Raw genomic sequence first — 26859 nt, 5'->3', positions numbered from 1 at the left:
GCTGGCGGCGGGCGGGGGTGGGAGCCCGGCGGGACGGAGGTGGTGCCGAGCGGAGCGCCCGCGTTTGCGGGTAGCGCTGCCCCAGCCGAGCGGGTCCTGCCGGCCCCGGAGCCGTGAGGCGCTGGGATGGGGGGGGCGGCTGAGGGATGGAACCGTGGCCGCTTCATGAAGTGCGGGTTGTTGTGTGAATTCCGCCCGTTTGCTCACAGAAGCGGCTGAGCTGCCCGTAGAAACCCCACAAAGTTCTCAGGGTTTTGAGGGACTTTTAAACAGGCACCGAGCTCCGCCCGGGTCCTGAAGCGCGTTGGTTTTGATGGGTACCTTGCAGAGGTACCGCACCAAGCCCTAATAGGTCCAAAGCACTGCTGTAAACACAGCTGTTATCCCTCGTCACCACGGCTAATCCCTACCCCAGTGTGGATTTAAGCTGGCGGGGCCACTCTAGAGGGCTTCACTCCAAGCCCTGTCCTCTTTTCTTCGCCGAGCCCGGCTCCCTCTGCCCGCACAGGAGCACCGCTGCCCGAGGTGAGGCGGGATGGGTGGGCAGGGAAGGGGCTGGGGTGCCCCAGCGCTAATCCCAGGCTGGGCTCGGGCACGGCTGCCTGCATGGCTGAGCACCGGGTGACATAAAGAGTAGGCAGCCGGGGAGGGAAGCGTGGTTTATGCTGCTTTAAGCTTATCCTACCCGTGTTTGAGATCTCTCAGGTTATCAACACCTGCCCTACTACGTGTCTTCTGTGTGGATCCCCGATGTTTAGTAACCCCAGCCGCTAAGGCCAGTCAGATAGCTGTGGAGTGACGGCAGCGTAGCTGAGAGCCCACTACACCCTGTACATCACTTACTGCTAACACACGAGTTAAAATCTGTTTCAAGACAGCGCTCTTCATTGCTTATGCTTCTCTGTGGATGGGCCGTAGGTGGCTCAGAGAAGAAAAGGGTGAGCTTTCCCAAGAGCTCTGCTGGTTGCTCTCTGTGTTGTATGTGATCCCTACAAAGAGAGGCCCAAGTTTTCAAGCTGTTACCTTGGCATTCTTCTTTTGGGTGCTAATTTTAAAGCGATGTGTATTTTTAAGTAACTCCTGTCACCAGACTTTAACACAGGTCCTTGTGTTCTCCAGCACAGGGAGAACTCACGCTAATAGTTGTGAAGTGAATTGAGACACAGTGAGACTTCGGGGATCTCCGGTCAACATTCTTTCTGATAGATATCGTAACCAAGCTTCAGTACTGAATAGGAATGTACAGGCATCCATTAAAATGCATTTTCACCTTAGGATGCTGTGAGTTACTCCTACTCTCACAGAAGAATCAGTCCTCAGGCTGGGTGGTGAACGCACACCCATTTTCACAGCACTTGGTCTGGTCTATGCCACTACATATGAATAAAACCTCCAAAGCTTCAGTGGGCCTAACAACAGGTGAAACAGGCTTTTGGGTCTGAGTTTTAAGCTCTTACTTTAAGTAATCCTGTAGGCATAAGTATCTGCAGTGAATGACAGTATTAGAAACTCTACTTTGTGACATGACACTCTTCTAATAACACTGTATAGCTACGGTGACAGTAGAATAAGAGAAAGGAGCTGGGGATTTCTCTGAGTTTTAATTTTGAAAGCCTTTTGTGGAGCCTTCCATTGGATGCTATTGTTGCTATTGCTTTATGCAGCAATACAGGGGGTTATTCATTTATTAACTTATTTTTCCTATGGTTTAAGTAGTTTTAGTAACAGGAAACCTATTTATCTGTGCTACCTTCTGAACTCCCATCTCCGTGGCTGAAGAATATTTTAGGTCTCTCTGTCCTGACTGGAAACCTGGCTTTGTAGTCTGCAGGGATCAAAGAAAGATACAGAATTGCAGGTGTGTTTGATCCAGCACAGCAACAGCTGAGCAAAATGTAGGAGTTTTACTAACAAGGCAGGCAAACAGCAGATCAGTGTGTTTTAATTTCCTCCCTTCAGCAGGTGTAGGTAACAGTTCAGTATAGGTTGTATTTCATAGAGTGTTTTTTATGGTTGTTATTAGAAAATACTGTTTAGAGCATGAGTGGGAATTTGGCATGAAAATAGTCCTGTTTCTCAGCAGATGGAACTCATTTGCTCTCATAAGTAGACAAACTGAAAAATGCTACTCTGCTTCATAAGCAGATTTGAGTAACACCCACCCTTTTGCTTCTGCAGATAACACAAAGATTATCTTCTGTAGAGTCCCAGTCATTAGTAGAGCTCTAGGCTCTTCCATCCCTTTTTCTTTAAGACCTGTCGACTGGATTTTCATCTGCAGTTAATCAACACAGTTCTTTTATATACTTTGGTGAGGCAAAGCTGGTTTGTATTAGTGCAGTTCTATGGTAGATCATGAAGTGGTACCTGTTAGATCAGCTACCTTTTCTCCTTGTATTTTGGCTAGCAACTGAAAAATACCTTTCTCATTCATACAGGAGTTTGGAGCCCAGTTCATGCTGAATTCTTGCTTCTTTACCCCTCTTGCAATCAAAGGGCAGATGTAAAATGCATCAGAGAGACTTGTTTTCTTAAAAATTGAAGCTCTAGGGATGTATTACAATTTAAACAGATGCTGGGGAGGTGAGAGCAATATTTTTGTGTGTGTTCTCCATTTTAAACAGTTTCATTACAAAAAATCTTCTGAGGGCTACTAGCTGTAGAAAGAGTGACATACCCATGTGTACCATAGAAGGGCTTTCAAGTTTCCTTTGTAGAAATGGTACCACTTTTGTTTCTCTTTGTGTTGCAGCACCTTGTAGTACACTCTGACTGTACTGTTACGCTAGCTAGCAGTGATTTTTAGTCATGCACATTCACAAATGGTTTAAGTGACTTGTAACTCGCCTTGGCAATTACACCAGACAAAGCCCCAGCCCGTTTCTATAACGCAGAGAGTGCAGTCTGCTGGAGAAAAAAGACACTAATGCAGAAATCAGACTGTATGCTGAATGGCAGCATGGCTCTCACACGTTTCTGAGAGCACTTGTCATTCAGAAGCAGACTTAGGCAGCAGCAGGAGCTGTCAGCCTGCAGCAGGCTGCTCAGACCATGAGCACTGCCCTGCCAGGGGCAGACAGGCATTACCTGGCACTCTGTGGCCTGCTGAGTGCCACAGTGCCCTGTCACGTCAGCTCACTCCTAGACACTGCTGTGAGGCCGTTTTTGCTGTCCTCAACACCTGCAGCCAGGAAGACTTGACAGTAAATAATGTTCCATTTAAAACGTTGGCTCGATCCTCTGTACTTCTGTTATTCAGAACTCCTTGCTGCTGGTGACAGGGTCATGTCCTTCAATGCACTTTAACTGTGATTTTTTTGTTGTTTTGGTCCAGAAATAGCTTGTGTTCATCACAGCAAGACAATTGGTACACTCATAAAGCAGTACACAGGTTCTCTGCTGTGGTCTGTAAGCACACCTCTGAGTGTCCCTAGCAGTTCTCTCTCTGCTTTCTGCAGGTCAGCATGAGCAATGCTGCTGTATTAGCATCATTATATATGCATTGCTTCTAAGTTTCTTGATTGGAAAGCTCTAGCTACTGCTTTTTCAGCATGAATTGCCTTGTTGCAACTTTGGGAGATAGACGTGGGTTCTCTGGTTGAGGTTATAATAATTTCCAGTAAGATTAGAGTCATGTGGCAATGTGTAAACACCATGGCCTTCCATGCCACTAAATAAGAATGGAGATTCCAGACAGATAGGAAGTAGGGTTCTTTGGACCCTAGTAAGGTAAAAACTTCTGTATGGAGAGGATAAAGAACTCTGAAAAAAGCAGTGGGGAACAGAGAACAGGGATCCTTTTACAAAGCTATGATGGACTATATTAATAAAACTGAGAAAGTGTTGGCAGCAGTTTCTTGAATTAGAATTTGCTAAGATTCTTTGTTCAGAACAGAATCAAAATGCCTTAATTACAGAAGAAATCGCATTGGGGTTGACCTGTGATGTTGTTGCCACTCAGTGCCACTCCATGCAGGTACAGCAAGCAGCATAGCCATGGCTACAAAGTCTGCAGGAGAAGCTAGTTAAATGTTGCACCAGTTGCACACACACAATTCAGTGATGGGGGTAGCCAAACTGGCTTTAATCTGCCTATGAGTTGCAGTCTAGGGAGATACTGGATATCCTTTGCTACCCAAAGGGTGCTGAATTTTTCTGGTTAATGAAAGAAGAAAAAGAAGGAAAAATGTTTAATATGCTCTTCAGTTTGATAGTCTCTGTTTCCCCTGTGACTGCATGTCTCTTTTAATAAGCACAGTTATGAACACAATTTGGGGATGGAGCCTGTCCCACCTCTCTCAGAAATAACCTTCCTTGCTTGTTACACTCTCATCTGGTGTGTGTGGAAAAAGTAGTTCTGTCTCTCTGATCCCTGGCACTAAGGAACTGCCACCCATAAGAAGGGAGGGAAGGCATTTCCCAGCTCCTCAGCTCAGTAGTTTGTTGGTATGCTTTGCCTGGATGACACTGGATTTCCTGGGACTCTTGTCTATAGCCAGCTGAGTAACAACATTTCCATTGACATCGCTGGATTTTGGATTATCATTTGGATTAGATGTGCCCATGGCAGGGGGCTTGGAACTAGACGATCTTAAGGTCCTTTCCAACCCTAACTATTCTATGATTCTACAAAGCAGAAGGGTCCTGCTGCTTGACTTAGGGTTTACCAGAAAGCAGCCCAGCTCTAGCAAGTCTAGCAAGTGGTGATCCACACTGCAAGCCTGAAGACTGATGTCTGTCAGGTTTTATGAGCAGCCTGCAGCTGGCCGAAGAACATCCAGAGGGCAAGCTACAGAAACATACTGTCTTTGTTAGTAGAAGATCTAGGAAAGGCTGAAATCCTGTTCTAGGCAGGTGAAAAACAAGACATGTGAGCTCTGATACTTATTCTGATTCTTTGGTACATTCTCTGGAGCAAGAAATGGAAATCATATGGGGAAATATGGGAGAACATGAAAAAGTAGGAGACAAGATGAAACTACAGAACCTGCCACGAGAGGAGAATGGAAAGAGTTGTAAAGTAGGTGAGGAGGAGACCTGAGGAATTGCTGACAACATGGAGAACATAAATGAGATTTGGAGAAAGGCAAAAAGCTTCTTTAGAACTGAAGCTAACAAGAACCTTTGACATGCAAAACTCTAGAGGGACTTACTGGCAGTCACTAGGCACTGAAGCAAGCCCTCCAAGGCTGTGTGAGAGGAAGTGAGGTACTCCAGACTTGAACACAGCTGAGGTAAATGTGTGCTTAAAACGCGGTGAGGTGGTTGGTCACACTTGCAGTCAATGGAGGGAGGGGAAGGTTTATCTTCTGGACAAAGGGCTAGGGTGAGTGAGGCAAAAGTCTTGAAACTTGGATCAGTTTCTGGAGTGGAATGTTTGTAAACTGCTCTGAGATTTTGGTTGGGTGACACCAGAGCAGTTCCTCAGCTGGATTCTGTCAGCTCCCAGGATAGCCTCTTCCAAGGAATCAGAAAATGGGCTCACTGTGCAACATGAAGGTCTGTATTCAGATGGGGCAGTGCCTCTTCCTCTCAATAATTGTAAAGTGAATGCTTGCAGAGTGTGAATTTGTCCTTTTCCTCTGTAAAAATGCCAGGCTGAAACTTTTGCCTTCTTCCAGTTGCCCACATCCTGCCAACAGTCCTTTGAGCCTTTCCTACTAGGAAAGCCATTCTGAGCTATTTAATGATTAGCTTGCATGTGAGCTTTCAATTAAAACCAGCAGCCACAATTAATGGAGCCCACAGGATCTTCTGCAGGCTGCAAAGGCCAGTAGTGGGAAGAGTGGTGGCTTGTCAAGCCTGCTAAATAGAGATGGCCAGTTTCCAGCTCTCAAAAGGAGGAGATGATGGATGAGAGATGGGGAAGGAAACAATCGCATACAAACAGGACTCCCTTAGGAGCAGCCAGCACAAGCTGCCAGTGAGCATCAAATGCTTGCACAGGATTTGTCTTTGTTTGGGAGCAGGCCATTTCCACTGCAGGTAAGGTGCTTTTCTTACTTTGTACTCTTCTCTCGTGGAAGCAGATTTTTCAAGTGATGTATGGGAGACAAGTGGAAGCCCCATTCAGAGTCAGGGGTGTCCATGTTCCCTTATGAAAAGCAAAACTGCCTTTTACCAGTGGTTTATGAAAGCTCTGGGACAGAGCAGAGCTCAGATTTGGCAGCCTTGGTCAGTCAAAGTTATTCAAAACACTTTCCTAGCTGATTGCTCTCTGCAGTAGCAGTGCTAGGTAAAAGGGTTCTCCTCCTGCAGAGCTACTTCCTTTGGGATAGACCTGTGACATAAAACATAAAGGCAGTAGGAACAGCTGAGGACCATGTGAAAGCCTGGGCAGGTCAAATTAGAGCCCAGGTCTCCTTGCTCTTTCCCAGTTCTGACCACTAAATTCTCCTCTTGCTTCTCTTCTAATGAGCAAAAGAGCTGCTGAGCTTGGAATAGCTGGAAGGGCATTTCTCAGGTTCACAGTTACACTGATTTACCCCTGATACACTGAGGTCAGCAGAGTTACACCGATGTGAGATCAGGTCATAGGCAGAATAAGCGCAAAGCAAGCTAACACTTTGCTGGGCATGCTCCCCTTCATCAGATGAAGGCACAAATGGAAACAATAATGATACATGAATTGGTCAGGTATCTGTAAAACTTATGGAAAAACTGCTATTGTCACATAAGCTGAAAAGAAACAGGAGACTTTAAAATCATTTACAACCGCTTGTGGTCTGTTATGCTGCTCACTTTTGCTAGTAGGGCTTACCTATGTGATACGTAAGTGGTAGGATGAAGGAATGGGCCTTAAGTTTTAAGGATCTTCATCCTAAATAGTGTGTGGTGGTGAATGGAGGCTACCATGTAGCAGGATCCAGGTACATGTGAGAATGGTGGGATTATGGAGTTGAAGCTTTCAGCACATCAGTTCCACCCTGAGCTCCTTCACGTGTCTTGGGCAGGTATTTCAGCAACAGGCGGGCAGAGCACTGTGTGCTGCTTTGGGAGCTGTTAGCTGGACTCACCCTGGCCATGAAAGCAAATGAAAGGACCTGCTGCTGCTCCTCCTCCTGCTGAGCACAGAAATGAGAGGAGCAAGATTACTTCCAGCAGCTGCTGACTATGGCTGCTGTTATAAGGATAATCATAGGTGATACTCCAGGGCAAGAGCGGTCACTACAGCAATCTCTCACATGTAAGCACTGTAAAGCAGCAAAGGCATTAATGTTTGTACAGTTTTAGAAGAGTGCCTGTGGCCTTACACACCTAGCTAGCTAGATCTGTGTCCTGTGGAAGCTGTCACTCCTGGAGAAACTGGTGTTGCTTGCTGAGTTAGGATAGATGGCTAGAGAAAAGTGTCTTTTGGTGTAATTTGGCAAACTTGCTGGATCTAGAAAAGATTAAGCATTAGATCCTGAGATAATTTCATACCTGGACACTGTACAGACTATCCATGGGTTTGGAGCATTTTCCTTACTGAAATGGTGTGACATATTTACATAACATGAACATTTTTGAAGGAGAACAAGGCAAGCAATAAAGGCATGAAAGCAACTGAAGCACCCTTCTCACCTGGTGCAGATGGTGATGGTTTTCCAGGCAATGAAGGCAGAATCCTATTGATCATTGCTGTTCTAGGGAGTCTGGAAGCTTATGGCTCTCAGCAATAATGGGAGTATTGGGTAGTTATGAGCTTTTGGTGATCTGCATTGTCAGTAAAGGCTCTAGGCCCCAATACAGCAGCTTAAATCAAAAGCCTATTTTTCTCCCTTTCATGTCTCTCTTTGTGTCTGTGTCTCATCACTGAGGATTTGCTCTGGCCCTGCAGAATGAGGCTCTTCAGTCATTACCTTCATGTTAACTCCGTGTCCTGCTTGGGCTGCTGCCAAGAGTAGCTTTTTGGTAATCCCAGCTGCAACGCTTATTTGTGCCACCCCTTCTCCCTGGGGGCTAAAGAAAGGGAGCAACAAGGCACGTAAGTGTGCTGTGTGAAGAAACAGATGCTGTTTTGCTTCTGCTCACGTCCCTAGTGCCTGCTTTGGATTCCATTGTGTTCAAATACAAATACAATAGTTAATAACTTTGTTCCATGCATTGTCCTCTTGAAGTAACTCCAAGAAGGGACTGGCCAGGTGGAGAGTTAAATCCATCTTTTGCTGAGCTGATTGGTGCAGTTTGTTCTGCCTTCTCTGTGTTCCCAGCAGCAGAAACCTCTCACTTAGAAGTAATAACAATTTAAACCTTAATATGTGGCTACTTCCCTGTCAGCCCAGCCTCAGTTCCCTTGACACTGGTGGTAATGCTCTTCTAGCATGGCACTCCATGGAAGGCACCCAGGCTGGGGCAGTTTGAGAACTGCAGCCCATGGGAAGGACTCTTGTTGAAGTTCATACAGGACTTGTTTCCTGTGGAGGGAACCCACTCTGGCGCAGGGGAGGAGTATGAGGAGTCCTCCCCTGGGGAGGAAGGAGCAGCAGAAACAATGTGTGATGAACTGACCACAACCCCCATTCCCATCCCCTGGGGCACTCGGGGGGAGGAGGTGGAGGATTCCGAAGTGAAGTTGAGCCTGGGAAGAAGGAAGGGGTGGGGGGAAGGTGTTTTAAGATTTGGTTTATTTCTCATCATCATCGTCCTGCTGTGGTTTGACTGGTAACAATTCAGTGTCCCCCAGTGGGGTCTGTTCTGCCTGTGCTGGTAACTGGTGACTGTCTCTCCCTGTCCTTGTCTCGACCCATGAGCCTTTTGGTGTATTTGCTCTCCCCTGTCCAGCTGAGGAGGGCAGTGACAGAGCAGCGTTGGTGGGCACCTGGTGTCCAGCCAGGGGCAACCCACCACACCAGGTCACATCTCCTGCCCTTGTCCCTAAGGATCTCCTGCTGGCTAGAATGTGGCTCCCAGCAACAGCTGGACTCCATGTGTTGAGTTTTTCATATAGAGCCACTGCAAGGTCATGCCCTCCCATGAGGATTCAGACAGGCAAACCTTAGCTCTAGCTCTTCCATGTGGGCAGGAGAATGCTTCCCATCCTGACCTGGAGAGAGCAAGGTATCCTATTCCTTAACTCCAGACATAGAACTGTGACTGTCACTTCAATGATGAAGTGATAAGAAGTTCAAGGGAACTGTTTCTTCCCCCTTTGTCCCACCCTCTGCACAGGTTGGCCACTGCAGGTGAGATTTCTCAAGGTGCTCAGCACCCGTTAGTCCTACTGGCTGATCCAGTAGCAGCGTTAGGTGAACAACAGACTCAGGGGGACATGCAGGGGAGGACGTTCTTGGCTGAGGTTGGTGATGATGGCACTGTTCTTTTTCTCTCTTTCCCTACCCTCAACCCCCTCCGCATGAAGACACGCAGAGCACTATGTCACTGGCCTCCTGGTTCCGGTGGAATGAGCCCTCAAGCCGCATTTCCCAGAAAAGCCCCACGGAGATGGTGGTGGAGACGCTCATGATGGAGCTGAGCTGGCAGACCAAGCAGGCAGAGAAGCAGCAGCGAGAGCGGGAGAACGAGTATCGCAAGATCAAGACAGGGGTGGACTACGGCTGGCTGGTCAGCTATCCAAAGCAGAGCTATGATATCAGCCCAGGAGAGCGCCTGCAGCTGGAGGATATGTGTACCAAAATCCACCCTTCCTACTGTGGGCCTGTCATACTCAGGTACAGTAAAAGATGTGCTGATACAGACCTTTCCTTCCTCCCTTTCCTCTTTCTGATAAGTGAGCAGGGAGGAAGAGTGGTTTGAACCAACAGAACTGAAACTTGGCATCTTGTATTGTAAGTCATGCTGGGACAGGGTCTCTGTGGAAGAAGAGAAACCTAATGTTTTAAGATAGTTTAATGTGGTATCATTTCCCCCATAAAGTTACTAAATGCCATTTCCCCCTGAGATTGGCTTGAGTACTTTATGGTCCTGAGCAGCCAGAGAAGCTTTGTCTTGCCTGATGAACAGTTGCCATTCCAGTATCGTGATGGCTTCTGCTTCAGTCTTTAGAATCCATAGAATAACTGAGGTTTAAAGGGACTTCTGGAGATACATGCTTCAATCTCCTACTCAAAGTAGGGCCAGCTCCAAAGTTAGATCAGGTTACTCAGGGCCTTGTGCTGTCTATTGTTGAATATCTCTGAGGGTGGAGATTCTGCAGCCTCTGAACAACCTGCTTTGGTGTTTATCCACTCTCACTGGAGCCTTCCTTCCTTGGTTTAAGCTGTCCAGCAGGTCTATTGAGGCATTTGTCCCCAGTGTCCAGCCAAAAGGTGCTATTATGTTTTTTAGCCTGTGAGCCGGGTATTCCCAGAGAAAGCAGGGATTGCATGCTTCTCCCTCTCTCCACACCCTTCACTTGGAGTAGGAGGCAGGTGGGGCATGCTGTTGGCTGGAACAGCTACGTGGTACTTCTGCCTTCTGCACTGCACGCACAGATACAGCCTCTTGGACTTGCTGTTGAGCCTTTCAAGTGCTGGATCTAGGTTTGCTGCTGGCCAGCTGAGTAACCTTCAGTGAAAATGTCTTCAGAAATAGATCTAAGACTGTTCTAGCACCCAAGCTGGGGGAAAGGAGGTGACTCTCTTCCTCTGCGGGAGGTCTCCTACATTAAATCTTCTCGCTGAGCACAGCGCAGTTCACCTTAGCCAAAGCCAAGATGTGAAATGGGCCTGTATAATCCATTCCCCCTCTTCCAGCATACTCTTCAGCCGGGATTAGAAATAAAACAGTCCTGGCAGGGCAGACACAAAGGGATTCCCAACACCCTGCAGTCACTGCCTGTGATGGCACCCATTTTTCTCTCGAACAAATGAATCTACAGCTCCTGATTCACAACTGGAAGAGGGCTGGGAACAGCTGGTCCTTTGTCTTACCTCTCTAGCCCTCATCTGCCCTGGGGATGAACCTTGGAGGCAAGCTGGCACAGGGCTTTGGCTCTTGCAGAGGCTGTCATTGTGGCAGAATCAGAAATCTGGGCGCATTCAGTGGCCAGGTTCTTCCCAGTGGAAGTTTGCTGGAAGCAGCACCTGCCTTACATTTGTCTAACTCCAAGCTATGCTGTAAACAAGCCACTTCAAAGCCCTTGGGGTTCAGAGTTATTTTCACCCTCCCCAGGGCCACAGAGCAAGGGCTGTCTGGAAAACAGGTTATTTCCATGAGAGCAGGCTTCAGCCACTGGAGCTGGGAGGCTTCATCAGCTCCTTCACTAAAGGGTATTAAGCTGAGCCATCTACAGCTTGCTCCTGCTTTGTTTATGCAAAGATATGTGTTTTCAGTGCTGCTTCTAGTGCTTGTTCAGGATTCAGTGTGCTGCTGGCGGTAGAGAAACATACTCAGCGACATTGATGGGCTCTATGTGGGCATGATTGAAAAAGGATAAAACCATCCTCCTAAAATCCTCTTAGAAATTGCTATTATAGGCTATCATAAATTGTATTACAGTATGAGTCAAGAAGTGGCATGGTTTTGTTTGTTCCACACTATGGTTAGCAGAGCCACATTAAATAAATGAGACTTGCATAACGGTTTTTGGTTCAATTCCCTGATGAAGAAGGGAATGCCATAGCCATAATAACAGCAGAACTGGATTGGGTCAAAGGTCTGTTTGATCTGATGTGCAGTCTGTTTGTGAGATAGTGCCAGTAGCATCAGTGTAAGGAAAAGAGAAAACAGGGCAAGCAAATACACCAGTGTGGACAATCACAGTATCTTGTATTTAGCCTCCAGCTTACTGTGCCTTGGAGACCTTTAGAGCCAGAAGTAGCCCTTCTGTCCTTAATTGCCCTCCGTGGCTTCTTCTTTCAGTAGGTTGCCTAGGTTGTGGGGTTTTGCTTTTCTTGGTTCTGAACACATGTAAATGTTGGCATTTGCGGCACCCCGAGGCAGAGTTCTACACCTGAACTACAGCTCTCCTGGAGAAAACTGTATTTTGCTTGTCTTAAACTAGTATGGACAAGTTGTATTTGATAATCCCTTTGTCTTGTGTTGGGAATGTGAGCAGTTGACCCTTCTTTTCTACCTTCTCACCCAGAGCCCTGTGGTTCAGAAATCTTAATTATTGTTATGGAAACAATTAAAAAGGATGGGGCTTGCCATGCTAGGGGCTGAAAATACACAGCAGAAAGAAGGAGCATGCAGTCTAACTAAAAGACAGCCAGAACTGGAGAAATTACCCTCTCAGACAGTGAGATAACATGGGGATCTTAATAACTTCTCCCAAACTGCCCAAGAGGAGTATAATAGGAATTCAGCTGAAATGGCCACATCTGCAGTATAGTACTTTAATCACCACATTATTGCACTGCTGCTGTTTCCTCTTGAATCCTCTGTGACTTTCTAATATGTATCCACTTTCAGAAAATCTTCCACTTAAAAGATCTATGAGGTTGCATTTGGAAGTTCAAATGCAGAGCATGTACCTTACTGAAGCCCTTGGTTCTGGCTGAAACACTAAGCTGGTTCCTTTCCCTTCCAGCTTGGACATCTTAAGAGGTGAAGTCCTTTCTGATGTACTCAACAAGCATGTAATACTTGAATCACACAAACGGCATGCACCTTGTAAGGCTGCACTGTTTGTTTTGTTTGTGTCACACAAAGTCTCCTTCTTTGGGAGATTTGGACGGAGCTCAGAGCCAAAACCAGAACAAAACACTTCGGTCTGAGTTGTCAGAGATGTGACTTTATTCTCCAAAGCTCTTCTAAATGCTTATCCAAATTGTCCTTTTCTGTGGCTACAGTCACATCTGCGGTGAAGCAGGGTTTCTCTGCATTTGGTCCTTTAGATGTGGACAAGGCTGGAAAGGAGCACTTCTGAAACGGGAGGGATTTTCCTTCAGATCCAGTTTGCCTGGGTTTGTATTTCAGGCCAATAGAAACTTCTCGTTGAGTCACTTGAAATTCTGGAAGGGTTCAAATGCACTGTAAATACCAACAGCTACCTGGGGACTCTGATTCACCTCATACAAATGAAGCTGTTGCATTCAGGTGTACCTTAGCTGTAGGTTACTGGGTTGGAGATCACAGACTAGATTTCAAATGAAATCCTGGAGCCATTTGAAGGAAGTGTCGGTGATTTTTGGTACCTGACGTGGTTAAACTGAAAAAGTGGACTCGTAGCTTGCTAATACAGAATGCTACGGTTTCGCCATGCTTAGTCAGCTTAAGCTCTCATCAGAGCTGTTTCATTTCTTTCAGTTTCACCAAAAGTGAAACAGTAAAAGCCTAATATGGAAATGCAAACCTGCATTTTGGTGATCTGAGATGTTATTAACACTGCAGGCCAAAGACTATAATTTTTTAAGGACTGTGTATAGCTGAGGTGGACTGCCTATGCTTGAATGTAAGACAAATGCCTAAAACCAGACATGGATCATGAGCTTAAGTTTGAGGTGATATGAGTTAGTGAATGCCATGGTCCTCTGGGAGTCAAGCAGCCTTCTGTAGCAAAGCTCTGCATAGCTTTTCAATATAACCAGAACCTCTGCTCAAAATATAGATTCAGGAGTCAGCCACTAATTATTAGCCCTAAGCAGCCCATGTTTTCTTTGAGTGACTAAATCTACTTAGAGCTCCCAGTTCAGACAGGCACTCAGGAGTACACTGAACTATAAGCACACTGTTTAAGTCCACCGACTTCCATTGGATTTAAGAGGTCTTTAAAGTTCAGGCTGTACTTAGGAAACCTACTGAACTGGGGACCTATGGAATAACATGGGCAGGTGACAGTGCTTTACAAAAGCAGTGCCAGTAGGAGCCAAGTGCTGTCAATTCCTCAATTCTACTGGCTGTACAAGGACATGGAAGGCTCCCAGTGTAAAGAACAGATTTGTTTGAACTGTGATTAGAACACAGCCTGGAGTGGGCAATGTGCTCATCCCTCTCTCTGTGTGTGTATACATGCTCTCCAGGCTGCTTTGCTGGTTCAAGGTGAGTTTTGTTGATGGTCACATCTAAGACTGTGAGACTTGCATAATGTATTAGAGATAGGCTACCAGTAGTATCATCACTTGTTTCACAGATAAGATAGGTATACTTTTCTGAGGAATAAGGAAACCATGTCAAGGGATTTCTGGATATAGCTGTGCAGTTGCCTAGTCTGGAACTATTCCATGCAGAAGTGTCAGGGTGTTAACCTGTGCTAGAACGTAGGTGAGCCTTTTGCAATTTTTTTCTGCTTAATTCCATTGAGCAGCTTTGCATGGAGTTTGTTTCCCAGGATACAAGCCCATATTCCTTGATTCCAGTGGTTTGTACCGTTTTTATCTGTTGCGTGTTATGTGCAGCGAGCAGATTGCTTGATCATCCAGTACATCAACTGGTTTTCATTGGTAACTGGGAAGGATGGATTCAATGCTGCGTAGGTGGCTACAGCAAGCTATCTATTTCCTGACACACAGACTGGTTTAGCTAGACCTCACCCCCTCAGAACCTGTCCATCTTTTCTGCTGAGAAATAACTGTGGCATGCACACCTATTGGATGTAATGCAGGCGCTGCTCCTTACACAGACATGCTGGTACTGATGTTAGGTGGGCATTAATAAACTGATGAAGCTAGTTCATCCTGTTGGGCAGGAGGAAAGGGCCCCCTTTCCCTTCTCCATCTGAATGAGTGTGGCTTTTCTTTGGGAAACTGGCAGACAGTCTGTTGGTTCACCTTCTCTTTGCCTCTTAGACCTGCTCAAATCCATCTGAAGTAGTTCTTGTGTTGGTCCTGAAAAGCCAGAGGTAAATCTTAACAGCAAAACCAATTCTTGCTACCCTAGCTAAGGAGAATGCAAACAGGCAGGGAGCTACAAAGGTGGAAAGCTGATTTTAGAGAACTATTTCAGCTAGTTTGATTGGGAGTATTATTAGCAACACAGGGCATTCGTATTAGAGCTCTGCTCAGGGGATAAATTTGCCATCATACCACCTGTTTTCCCTCTTGTTGCCAGAGCCACTCAGTGGTCCAGTAATAGCCTGACACACGGTGCTACCTGCTCTGGGGCCACAGTCCAGCAGCACGTCACACAGCCTCTAGAACTGGAGGTAGCAATGAGGCCTCTTGGGTGCACAATTGCCAATACAAAAGATGTGCTGATAGCTATAGATACAACATGACAGCAGCTCTCTTTAAAATACAGATGAAGATAAAATAATGGAATGACTCATTCAGTTCACCTCTGCAGTAAAAACCTTTTGAAGGAAGGTGCTTTTCTCACTAAATTATAATGCTGTGAAGACCTGGGTTTCAATGGACTCATCTGTCTGTGCTTCTGTATAGAATAAAGGGAGAAGTGTATTTATTGTGGAAACTGTATTTTTGTCTCTTCCAAAACACAACTGAAGTGCCTCCTCAGAAAGCAGAAAGGATGTTTGCCACATACAGCAAATCCCTCTTAGTGTTATGTTGTAACACTCAGCAAGACCAAGTCTCTTGCTCTTAGTTGCTCTGCACAACTCACTTTGGCAGTATTGTGTAAGTACTTCCGTACCAGTGTGAATGACAGTGCCTCAGAGGCTGTTTGCACTCCAATGTTCCATATTTAGGGTTGGGGTTTTTTGGAGGAGGTGGGTTAGGAATTCAGCAACTGAAATGCTTAAGGAACATCTTGGTGACTTTGGTGGGATTTGCATCAAACTCCTCTAGCTTGACCCTGCAAGCACCTGCAGCTTCTGCTAGAACAGATTTCCATCAGCATGCAGTAGTGGTGTCCCCACTGCTGTACACGTAGCTGCCAACACGTGCTGTGAGAGAAGCACACTGGAACACCTGGGATGCAGCATGCTGTTAAGATGTATGCCCAATACCAGGCCTCCACAGAGAGAGTCAAAAGGCATAAATGTACAAAGAGGCTTTTTGGTTTAACTCTGGTTTTCTTTTGTCCTTAGTATCGTGGGTTCCCTTTGATACACCATTAAGCAGTGCAGTTCCATAATGCACTAAACTCCTTGTTATGTTCCTAAGGCTTTTAAAGAAACCAATAGGCAAGATCTTGTTCTATCAGCTTCTGCTATATTAGGCTTATTTAAATGCAATCCTACTGTTCTCCATCCTTATTCAGTTCTGTTGGAGAAAAGATACCAAAATGCTTACAGGCCATTTAGCTTCCATTAAGCATAAATAACTGTATTTTAGCAAAGTATTATTTCAGCTCTGTGTCTACTTGTAGATACAATTTTTATGTTACAAACTGATTCTTTATTACAGGGGTAGCCATATTACCATCTGTCATACATGCATACTACCATGGAACAACTAGAATATCTATATGCCCAGTGTGTGAGTGCTAGGGGGTGGATCCCACACTCTCCAGGCTGAGGACCTCGTTACCCAACAAGGTGTCAGGAATGGCATGTTCTCCTCTTGGCCCAGGCAGCAACCCACTCAGTGACTTCAAGAACATTATCCTGCTCTGCATCTCCCCCTCCTCACCTGCAAAATAAACAGGGGGAATTCTTCACTTCCCTGGCATTAAGCTAGCTTATTAAGCAACAAACGTGTTGAGCTCTTTCCTGAGAAAGCACTGGAGTAATTCACATTTGTCTACTTAGATACAGCATCATGCTGCCAGTCAAGCTGAGCTGGTCCATTCTCTTGCAGAAATCCATAGGAAGATGAAATGTCACTTCACTGAATATTGGGAGACAACCAAACATATAACAAAGAAGAGATATACAGGAATTTTGTTTGTCTCATGGCCACTGGGGAATGAGAATTGGAAACAAGGGAAGTCTAGTGCGACTTTCCCTGGTTTATCCCAGCTTCTGGTAAGCAGCAGTTCAGGGGTGACTTGAGCAAGGATTTGCATTTGGATAATCACGTTTAATCAGCACTAATGGGGACATTTTCCACAAACTTGCTTAATCATTTTGTTTCTTAAGCTATTGATAGCACCGGGTTCTGATTTAATAGGTGGTGTGTGAAAAGAGCACTTCCTTCTGTTTCGAACTTGCCACCTTCAAGCTTTGTTTGCTGCTCCCTATTATTTCTTGTACTTATGAGAAACAGTGATTCATTGCTTCCTTACATTCTCTGTGATTTTAGAAACCTTGAGCAGATCTTCATGGCCCCTCCCTGTTGTTGTTCCCTTCAGTTCCAGGGAGTCCCATTCTGCAGGAGTGCAAGCTCCAAGCCTAGCACAGTGACTTGGCAGCAATGTGTCATTTGATGGTTTTAATCAAAGCTGTGCCTTCACTGTGCTTGCAGATTCCGGCAACTCATTGCTGAATATGAACCAGAAGTGCAGGAAGTATCCCGGCTCTTCCGCTCTGCCCTGCAGGAAGCTGCTGAGAAGATCAAAGAAGAGGAAGAGGCCAAGAAGCTTGCCAGGCAATGGAACACAAAGAACAAAACCAGCCTCTCCTTAACAACATTTAAATCCCGGTCCAGGATTTCCCCGTTCATCAGTGACATCAAGACCATCTCTGAGGATGTGGAACGGGGCACCCAGCCCACCAGGAGGGTTTGGAGCATGCCGGAATTTCGGAACGCCAAGGATTACTGACTCTATGTTGAATAAGGTTTTTAGATCTTTCACAATCCCAGTTAACTCTTTTCTAGCTCTACTGTTTGTTCTTTCTCCCTGCCTGTCTCTTCTCTTGGAAGCTGTGTCCATAGTGACTGCTGCTGATGCCCGCGGTGTGTGACACAATTCATGACCAAACATGCTAGCCTTTCCTTTAATTTAGTAGCTAATCAGTAACCTTAAGGGCAAGGCTCACTGACTGTCCTCTTTTTATGGCTGCTTTCTTGTGGGAAATGAATTATTTTGCGATGTCTGCCTTCTCCCTTTCCCCCCAGCCTGGATGTAGTTATCTAGAAAAGCTTTTGGCACAAGCTAGTGAGAGCTGCTGGCTGGACCAATCTTGCTGAAAGCAAGACAGCCACTTCCATGAGTAAGGCTTGCAGGATCAGGCCTGTGAGTTAAAGCTACTATCTGATTTGGAACTGAACTTCCTTTTCCAACTAATAAATAGCCTTCCCCAGTGCTACAGGAAACTTCACAGGTAACCTCAGCACTGCTCTTGATCAGCTTTTTGCTGACAACTCACAATCCAACCTGAGTAGAAACAGACCCCAAGCTTTTTGAGATGAAAGACCAATATTATTCCACAGCAACAAGTTTATGCATGCTCAGGTTTCTTGGGTATTTTCTCTTTTGTGCAGGCAGAACCCCCTGAACCTCGCACCTGCAGAGTAGATAGAAAGGTAACAACGTGCTGTGTAGATATACAGGCGGATACATCAGCGCTGTGTCAAATGCTGTTCTTGGTCCTCAGTGTTCTGTGTTGCTGAGGTAAGTGCTCCACGCCACATCCCAGTCATGAGGCAGTGGGCTGAAATGAAAGTTTATGGCTAAGCCTGAAAGAGTACTGAAGTGTAGCATCCATGTACAGAGGCTCTTTGTACAGCTGAAATAATTGAGATCATTTTAACAACCTCCTGCTGTGAGTGACTGAAGGGCTCTGGTAGATGAAGGTTTGTTCTCTGTCTTCCCTCACGGGTGCTCAGAAAAGAGCTTTTCAGTACCACAGGCTGTTGGCCAGTGGGTTGACACTATTATAAAAGATCCTAGATCTCATCAATGCAGGTCAGTATCTCAAAGGTGGTACCAAGAGGATGGGGCCAGACTCTTTCCAGTGGTGCCCAGCGACAGGACGAGGAGCAGTGGCCATAAACTGAACCACAACAAGAGTCACCTCAACACGAGGAAGAGCTTCTTTACGTGAGGGTGGCAGAGCCCTGGCACAGGCTGCCTGGGGGGGTGTGGAGTCTCCCTCTCTGGAGCCATCCCAAACCCACCTGGACACGTTCCTGTATGCCCTGTTCTGGGTGGCCCTGCCTTGGCAGGGGTTGGACGGGATGAGCTCAAGAGGGCCCTTCCAACACCAACCATTCTGTGAACCTTTAGTGTGAATGGAGTTAGCCTGTAGGCCAGCGTGGTTCAGCTGGGACCCTGAGGAAACAGGAAAATGCAGCTGAAGAAAAGCTGCTAGGGCCCTAACTCAGCATAGGTAGGGAGAGCTCTCACCAGCAAAGGAAAGAGAATAGGACACAGTGAAAGTCATGGGTCCTATGGAGAAGCCAAGGGCTGGGATGCTTCATAGTGACCAGTGGGAAATGAGAAAGAAAGATAGGGATTTCCCTGTATGACTGGCTGTTGGAAAATCATTCCAGTGGGGTAGAAGCTCCTGGAGGACCCTGGAGCTTTCTTGTTCTTTTGTCTGTTTCCAACTCTGTTCCCTGGGGATCTCTGCAGAAGCGTGTGGGTACTACAGCCAAGATAAAAGCCTCTGAAGCTGTGCCAACTCTGGGAAGAATTCCAGTACTAGAAATGTGCACTTTCCTTCAGAGATGGGGAGGGCAGCATAAAAACCAAGATCAAGATCAAGCCCTTAAGCGATCTCTAGGACTGTGGGATTCTGGCTCTTCCTCTCTCCCCTCTGGGATATCTAAAATTGAAGACAAGGATTTCTTACTAGCACCAGGCTGTAGTTTCTAGTCCCTTGGTAAAACACTGCTGTCAGCAACCCTCCTGGGGACAGAAAGCAGAAGCTCACCTTAAATGAAAACCTCAGGGCTTCCAAATACAGCATCCAGGTTGGGGTGGGCTATTTCACCTCTAGTTCAGTGAGGGAGAGTTTAAAGCCTTCTGACGATCAGCTTGGTGGTTTTCAGCTGTCTGTCCTTGTGAAGCAATGTGGTTGTGTGTATGAAGTAAAAACAAAGGCTTGACATACTTAGCATAGCCTCAGTTGTCTAAAAGATGGGGGATCTCTAGCAAGAGATTGCCACAATTTGCAGAAGAATTGTTATTTGGGAAAAAGTTAGTTTTATATATATATATGTATACACACATATATACATACATACATATGTGTATATATATTTGCAAGCCACTGGTGTGGTACCAAAGGCTGAGGTGAGTTAATGTATTTCAGGCTACAGCTCTGTAGTAATTTTATTTGCAGTTGCTTTTGACACGTTCAGTATTGATGCAATATTTGATGGACTGCTGGGAGAGACAGGACATTCTGACACACAGCTCTTTATTACAGCACAGTGTCTGTAACATGCTCACTCTTTCTTAAGGAGAGTCAGGAGTAACTGACTTCCTTTCACCAATGTACAAAGCCAAGGAAAATCGCCTGAAGCGTGTTCACGCTATCACAGCAGCCTGAGATCATACTGTGTCCTTCATTAACCACCTCCAGCTAGCAGCTACCATTGTCCTTTAACAGCCAGCAAAGGGAGACAACTCTGACCTTTGGTCAAAGCCATGGATGTGAGAGGCCAGCCTGCAGCAGTGCCTGCCACAGCTGTTCTGCCTCAACTTACCTATCATTTCTATTTCCTCAATAAAATACAATCCAAGCTTTTAAGCAGCATCATTCTCCCCGTACCTCTCTTCTGCAAGTTACACTCAGTTCACAGTAACATCTGATGCTAAAGGAATATTCAGATACCAAACTATGAGGTTTCTGTTCTCACTATGTGCTATCTAGTACTCTTAAAGGTATAGGACTAGTGCCCTGTTTGCCTGTAAGCTCACTGCTTGGAAACTGAGTGACCTGCACTGCATGTGCACCAGGAGGTGTGAAGCAGAGCTGGGGAGGGGGTTAAGATGCACAACTACTGCAGTGGGCTTGTGGTGCTCCTTCTTCTTAGAAATGCTGTAGACTGAACCATAGATGATCCTTTGGTTCCAGCAGGCAGAACAGCTATCAGCTCATGTTTGCTTTGCCTTTGTGTGGCTATATTGGCATTTTAGTTCAAACAGGAGCATGCAACTCCTAACTGTCCCCACCTACTGTGCTATGGTCCACGGCACTGAGCAGGCACAGCAGGAAACCAAGATTGCTTTTGGATGAAGCTAACCCATATGATCCATTGCAGCTGACTCACAAGCCACAGAGTTAGACTAATGCTGGTCTGAAAGAAACCCTCATGAAACGTGTAGTGTCCTCACTGACAACTGTCCAGCTCCTCCTGGGCTGCACCACGTGCTAGTGCAGGAAAAGAAACCTAAAGGCCAAAACATTTCTACACAGCTCTGATGAGACTCTCTAATCAGTTCTGAGCCCCTCCTGAGCACGAGTCCAGCATCTTAGTTCTTTAAAAGAATAAGAAGTGACATAGCAGCACAACATTGGTAACAAGTGAACTGAACAAGAATGATTGTTGGAACGAGATGATCTTAAGGTCCTTTCCAACCCTAACTCTTCTATGATTCTAAATCCTCAGTCGTTCTCTCAAAACTGAATAAGGATTTCAGTATCAGCCCAACTGCTGAAGCATTACACTATCCAGAGGACATTGTTAGACCCAGGAAAAAAGCCATCCTAGGCTTACTACACGTTCTAACAAGTAATGGCAACAAGTCCATAGCAGCTCAGCTGCAGTGCTCAGCTTCAAGGGACTAAGGCTCCTTGGAGTCACTACTCACCTCAGAGAGACTGCACCCCTGCTTCTGTGGCTTCTATGGACAAGCCTGACCCAGAGGCTGTGACAGAGGTGTGCAGGAGGTGGGGCTCCTCACCCCTATCACATGTAGTTCAGAGAGCTGTGATACCATGGAGAATCGGAGTGCCACGGGCAATACCTGTCTGCTGGGATTGCACTGTTTATACATTTCATCATGGAACCTCAGAGAATTAAAGCAAAGCTGTGGAACAGAACCCATGGTTTCAGACTTGTTTTTAATTAAGAATTTGAAATATAATCTGTTCACATCTATCCCAACACAACTGTTCCATTGCCCTGCTGTTGTGCACTGTGCACGTAGCAAACGAGGAAAGCAAGGACAGTAAAGGCACTTGAACTAAACAAAAAGCTCCATCTCTCTCTACAGGCTACAGATGCAGCCACTTACTTTCTGTCTTGCTGCCTCTGCCAACAGATGTCAGCATTTAAGGTGAGAAATAATCAGGATTAAACAACTGCAAAGGTCTGAAATTCTCTGAAGCTAAGTTGTTCACAGATACAACCTTGCATTGGTCTTCACCACCATGCTTCCAAGCACATCTTACTATTACCATGAAATGAGAAGCTCTAAGTGACTTCCGAGTCACTCCTGTTGATTCTGTACCTGATGCTGGGTAGTAGAAGACCTTAATACTAGCAATGGCCCCAGGTGGCTCCCTGCTAAGCATCAAGCATGCAAAACACGTACATGCTAAACAAAAGGAAGTATTTTGCTGGCGTAATGGATTGCATTGCTCAGCACATTGTGCAGGTCAGACAGATGAGAGGTTTGGAAAGAAGACTCTGAGTTCAGAGGGTTAGTAAACACTGTGGTCAGGATGCAACCTACAGCACAGGACTTAAGCCGCTCCTTGCCAGAAGCTGTGGACAACCAAATCTCTGTTGTTGCTTACACTCCTTCCCAAAACTTTGCTGCAGGCCTGTCCCAGGAGGAAAACCATAGACGGCTAAGCCTTGACTTGATGGCTATTCTGATATTCCTGCTGCCCCTCCCTGATAAAGGAACACTGCATTTTAGTTTAGCCCAAAAAGCATCCTGAGAAGCACTGGAGTGCATGAGTCAAAGCCTTTTCGGCTGCACCCTGCAATAAAGGAAGGGTTATTAGGCCTGTGCAGGGCAGAGACATCATGACCTTGGTGCCTGCCTTTCCCTGATACTGCCGCCCATGCTGTGGGCTGTCAGCACAAGGGACCTCCTGTTCCCTGTGTGTCTTGTCCCCAGACAAGCCATGTTTCAAGCTGGCTCACATCAGAAAGATCCCGTGCTGGCGCCGAGAGCTGGGTCTTGGGCTCACATCTCCCAGTGACTACCACGTATTTCCTGTGCAGTTGCTACACAAAGATACTCTTAAACTAAGGGGAAAAGCAAGATGAGATCTTACTAAACATGACAGAAAGATGAGAAAAAGGGCTACAAGAAGCATGGTGGATTATGTGGTGACTTAGGGTTATCTGTGTATACTGTATACTTCATGAAGTCTCAGGATCTTGGCTAGATAACCAGGTTACAGCATCTCACCTCTGTATTTTAGTCACAATCACATTTTGTATCTACCAAACCAATCCAGTCTGACCCAGTACAGGTACTGCAGAAGCGTGGGAGAGAGCATGGGTGGTTCCTACATCAGAGTACCTGCTCTCAGAACATACTTACTGTTACATATGGTTAGTGATCTCAATGCTATATTCTTGGAGGCCTTTACCAGGTCACAGTCCACATGCAGTGCCTTTTCCAACCCTATTCTCTGCAATGTCAGGTTGCCCAAGGCAATGGATTGCCCTTAAGTTTACTCTGAAGACTTCTTCAAATAACCAGATGTGGTATGAAGCAGTGACAGTGAAACACTCCTTGAGTATGGTTATCTTTTCTATATTCTGGCAGTGGTGCTTAAGAGATGGAGAAGAGCAGGGTGCAGCTTCTGAAGAACTCAGCAGCCCCAGGGAGGGATGGTGCAAGAACCCCTGGTCCTTCCACGTCCTGCTGGCTGTCAGCAACTTGCTCCTGTTGCATTCAACTGCTTAGAGGTTAAAGGCTTCCTTTTGCCTCTGGCACACAAGCACCAGCAGGAGAGACTATTGTCTGTCCACAGCACAGCCAAGAGCAAGGAGTTAACAAAGCCTGGATTAAATTCACAGGGCAGCATTAATAAATGTTCCCCATAAAAAAACACATAATTAGATCTTTGCAGGCTAATTATAGGTTTCAGAATAAGAAAGCGCAAAGCCAGTGTCCAAAGGTTAAAAAGAATTCCATTTCCATGATGGTCCAGCTGGACAGCAATGCCTCCTGCCGGCAGAATTCCCAGCACCCATTAGCCAGGAGCCAGGGAGCAGCTTTCTAACAAATACAGATTGCTCACTCATGCTCCCTTTCTCTCACATCACTGTCACCCAGGGAACAGCTCCCATGGGGAGAGCCAGGTGAGCACAGCTTAAACATTGTGCCTCTGTGGTCAGTGGTCTGGATATTAATGATGTTCTTCACACTGCTTGGAAAGGCTCAAAACATGCTTCCTTCCCTCAGAAAACACTGGGTGTTTCATACTCCTCATGAATCACAATGTAAGACTGAAATGTGACAGGCAGGAAAAAAAATACGTGTTGTCACCAGCCAAATAAACCACCATCTCCACACTGGCTCGTGATTGTGGTGATCCGTTTTGTCCAGAGGTGGAACTAGAAGGCTGCCAAGGACTATTGCCAATGGTTTTAAGAAGCAGCTCTTTGAAAGCTTATCACCTTATAGCGTCAAATATAACCAAGTTGCAGACTGGAGGACTTCCCACTACACCCGGGACCTCGTATCCTTCAGAAGAACCCACTACCACTTTAACCCAGCCATTTCATAGAGTGCCCAAACGACACTGGAGCTCCCACCCTTGAGAGCTGAGCAAGAAGAACGTTGGAACCTTGTTCCGAAATCCGCGCATTCCACGCGTCCTACAAAGCGGATCAGAGCTCCATCCAGTGGTCAAGGCGCCCACCCGCACCTCAACAGGGCAGGTTCAGCAGGTGAAACCCAGGGCAAGTTACTCCAGCCTCTGTGACCGCTGCTTTTCCCCTAAACCAAGAGCTCCCTCGGTTCTCCCTGCTGCAGAGGAGGGCTGGGAAGCACACGTATTCCTGCAGCGTGAAACATCCAAGGACATCAAATGCACACCAGCAGAACGCTCTTGAACAGGGATCAGAACCACAGGCCCTGCTCAGCACTGCAGGTTCAGCATCTTGGTCCAGCAGAGGCAAGTACCTCCAAAGCATTTATGCTTATTTTCCCATCTTGATCTCTTGTACATCTCTGCACAGGCAAAGGAGTCAGGTTCAGGCGAATCATAAAGGAAATGAGTAATAAAGAACTGCCCGTGAGAATTGGCTGAATCACGTAATTACTTGCATCAACCATTCCTTCACGTTTGGGGTTTTTTGCCTGTTTTCCCTGCATAAGAAAAGAAACTTCTCTAACTGTGCTCCATCCTCTTCTGGTAACTTTCACGTACCACTTGTACCAATTGCAGAGAAAGTTCCTTTCCTGCTTCATGACACTTACTAGATCCAGGAGGTCCAAATAAGCAATCCCTATCATGGGACCAGTGAAAACCAGGCAGTCCTTTATGCTACATTTCTGCCTGCCTAACTACAGCACACAAGTGGGAGGCAGCACTGGCATGGTAGCAAGGGCCTAAAGAGCAACTGGCGCAAACCCCAAAGGATCATGTCTTACTGATTCTGCTGCTTGTCACACAAATGGGGTGGAATACTTGGAAAGAATGGTGCCACGGATGATGGGCATGGGAGCAGCAGCTCAGAGAACGTATCCCTCCCCTCCTTCCCACCCCAGAGACTCCTGTTTCTGGAATTTCTGTCGTTAAAAGAAGTTCAGTTGAGTTCTGTATGATTCCCAAAATGGTGCAGAGACACAGAAAGCAGGCGTGATAGGGAAGCCTGTCACACACACACCAAAGTGGGTTTCACACCTGAAAGACTTCTACTCTTTAGCATTTTAGCAAGAATCTCAACTTGTACAGCCAGGTAGGCTTCTGCAGCCCCTTCCTTATCACCTGCCTTTGCCCCACTCCATGTCAGAACAGCAGCAGACTCCCTCCATCCCTACCTCAACCTTTTCTGTTACTCTGTTGTTCCAGCCTTCATCTTCCCCCACAATATGCACTATTCAGAGACCTGAGAGCAAGGTTCTCCATCAGCCATTTGCATATCAGGCTGACATCCCACGCCGCTTCGCAGCTCCCTCATGCAAATCTCCCCATCTCTATTTCATCACGTTCCTCTCCCCTTACTGTCACAACCTTCACGTCTGGTTCAGTCTTTGGTTCAGCTGCCACAGCAGTAATCTGAAGGAGTATTAGGAAGCTATGCCTTAGCAAAAAGGTGAACAAAATGAACTTCCTTCTGGCATGGACGATTATTGTGGCTCTATGGGCCTGTGCTCACTACAGGGAGACTGGAATCTGTTGGCCAGCTCCAAAGAGCAGCCTCAAAGATACTCAGTCCCAAGAAGATGCACGTGATCTCAGTGCTTGGGAAAGATGGGGAGGGAAGGATGCAACATGAACTCTTCAGCAACCTGAGAATCTACGTGGAGACGGGTAGGAAAGAAAAGGAGGTTTATAAAGGGAGCACCTGCTGGGAAGTTCCAGACAGCACTTGGAACTGACTGGGCAGGAGAGAATAAAACCTAATCACTGCCATAGAGCTTACGCAGCTTGGCTTTCTAAAAGAAATGGTAGCTCAGAAGTAAATGCACAGAAATACCTTAAAGCATCAAAGCACATCCAACATGTCAAAACTGAACAGGAAAAGATTAGTCTGTCCTGAAACCGAAAAAAGCTTTCTGTTTGCCTCTTTAAAGGAAAAGTGGTCTGACTCATTTTTGTCCAGAGTTCACAACTACCGAAACCCTAAAAGAGGAACAGGCCGCATCGTATTACCAAAGGTCCTTCACCTTTTCCATACTAGAATGGAGCAGTGAGTGAGTTTTGACCACCTTAACTGATCCCAAATAAGACAGCAAGACACAGATTACTTCAATTAAGCCTGGACCTTCCAGCCAATGCCATCCTTTACAAGTGCAATTTCTGAGTTTCCCGTTCCTATTTATTTTCCATCTTTTGAATGCCTACTCCCCCATCCCCCCTGTTTTCAGGAAAGGATACTATCTTTACACAGAACACAGCCTAAGGAATGGCAAGGATGTTAAGTGTTTTGTAAGAGTGTGTTCGGGATTAACCTTGTAAAGAGAAATCCAGAGATAAAAGCTGCTTACCCGGGCAAGATGCTTTGGCATTCCCAGCTAGAAGATACCAAAGCAGCATAAATCAAAGCTTAATCCCCATGAAAAAAAGAAGGAAGAGGATTGTTTTTTTCTTTGTTTTTTCCCCTACTGACATTTCAGAACAGTGCT

The 26859-nt window shown here is 46.1% G+C and overlaps 1 protein-coding gene across 5 annotated transcripts in view; it reads left to right on the top strand.

Moving 5' to 3' along the window:
* RD3 (RD3 regulator of GUCY2D) overlaps positions 1-20347 on the top strand; it is a 53773-nt gene extending 33426 nt beyond the window's left edge. The window contains exons 1-3 of one of the 5 annotated variants that reach the window (XM_061348390.1): positions 209-525; positions 9341-9650; positions 17166-18080. In XM_061348390.1, the coding sequence (XP_061204374.1) occupies positions 9355-9650; positions 17166-17463 (594 nt within the window). In that variant the 5' untranslated portion in view covers positions 209-525; positions 9341-9354 and the 3' untranslated portion in view covers positions 17464-18080. Of the gene's footprint in view, positions 1-208; positions 526-5534; positions 5986-9340; positions 9651-17165; positions 18530-20051 lie in introns of those variants that run through there. The other 4 variants (XM_061348391.1, XR_009724715.1, XM_061348389.1 and 1 more) reach the window with 4 other exon arrangements.
* Positions 20348-26859: the final 6512 nt, after the last annotated feature.

The sequence above is a fragment of the Neopsephotus bourkii genome, unplaced genomic scaffold (genome assembly GCF_033783945.1).
Source record: "Neopsephotus bourkii isolate Nb327-2 ecotype Australia unplaced genomic scaffold, CSIRO-AGI_Nbou_v1 NB_354, whole genome shotgun sequence".
In the NCBI taxonomy this organism is placed as follows: Eukaryota; Metazoa; Chordata; class Aves; order Psittaciformes; family Psittacidae; genus Neopsephotus; species Neopsephotus bourkii.
Note: the sequence above shows the minus strand (reverse complement) of the source record. Positions and strands in the feature narration are given on the sequence as shown.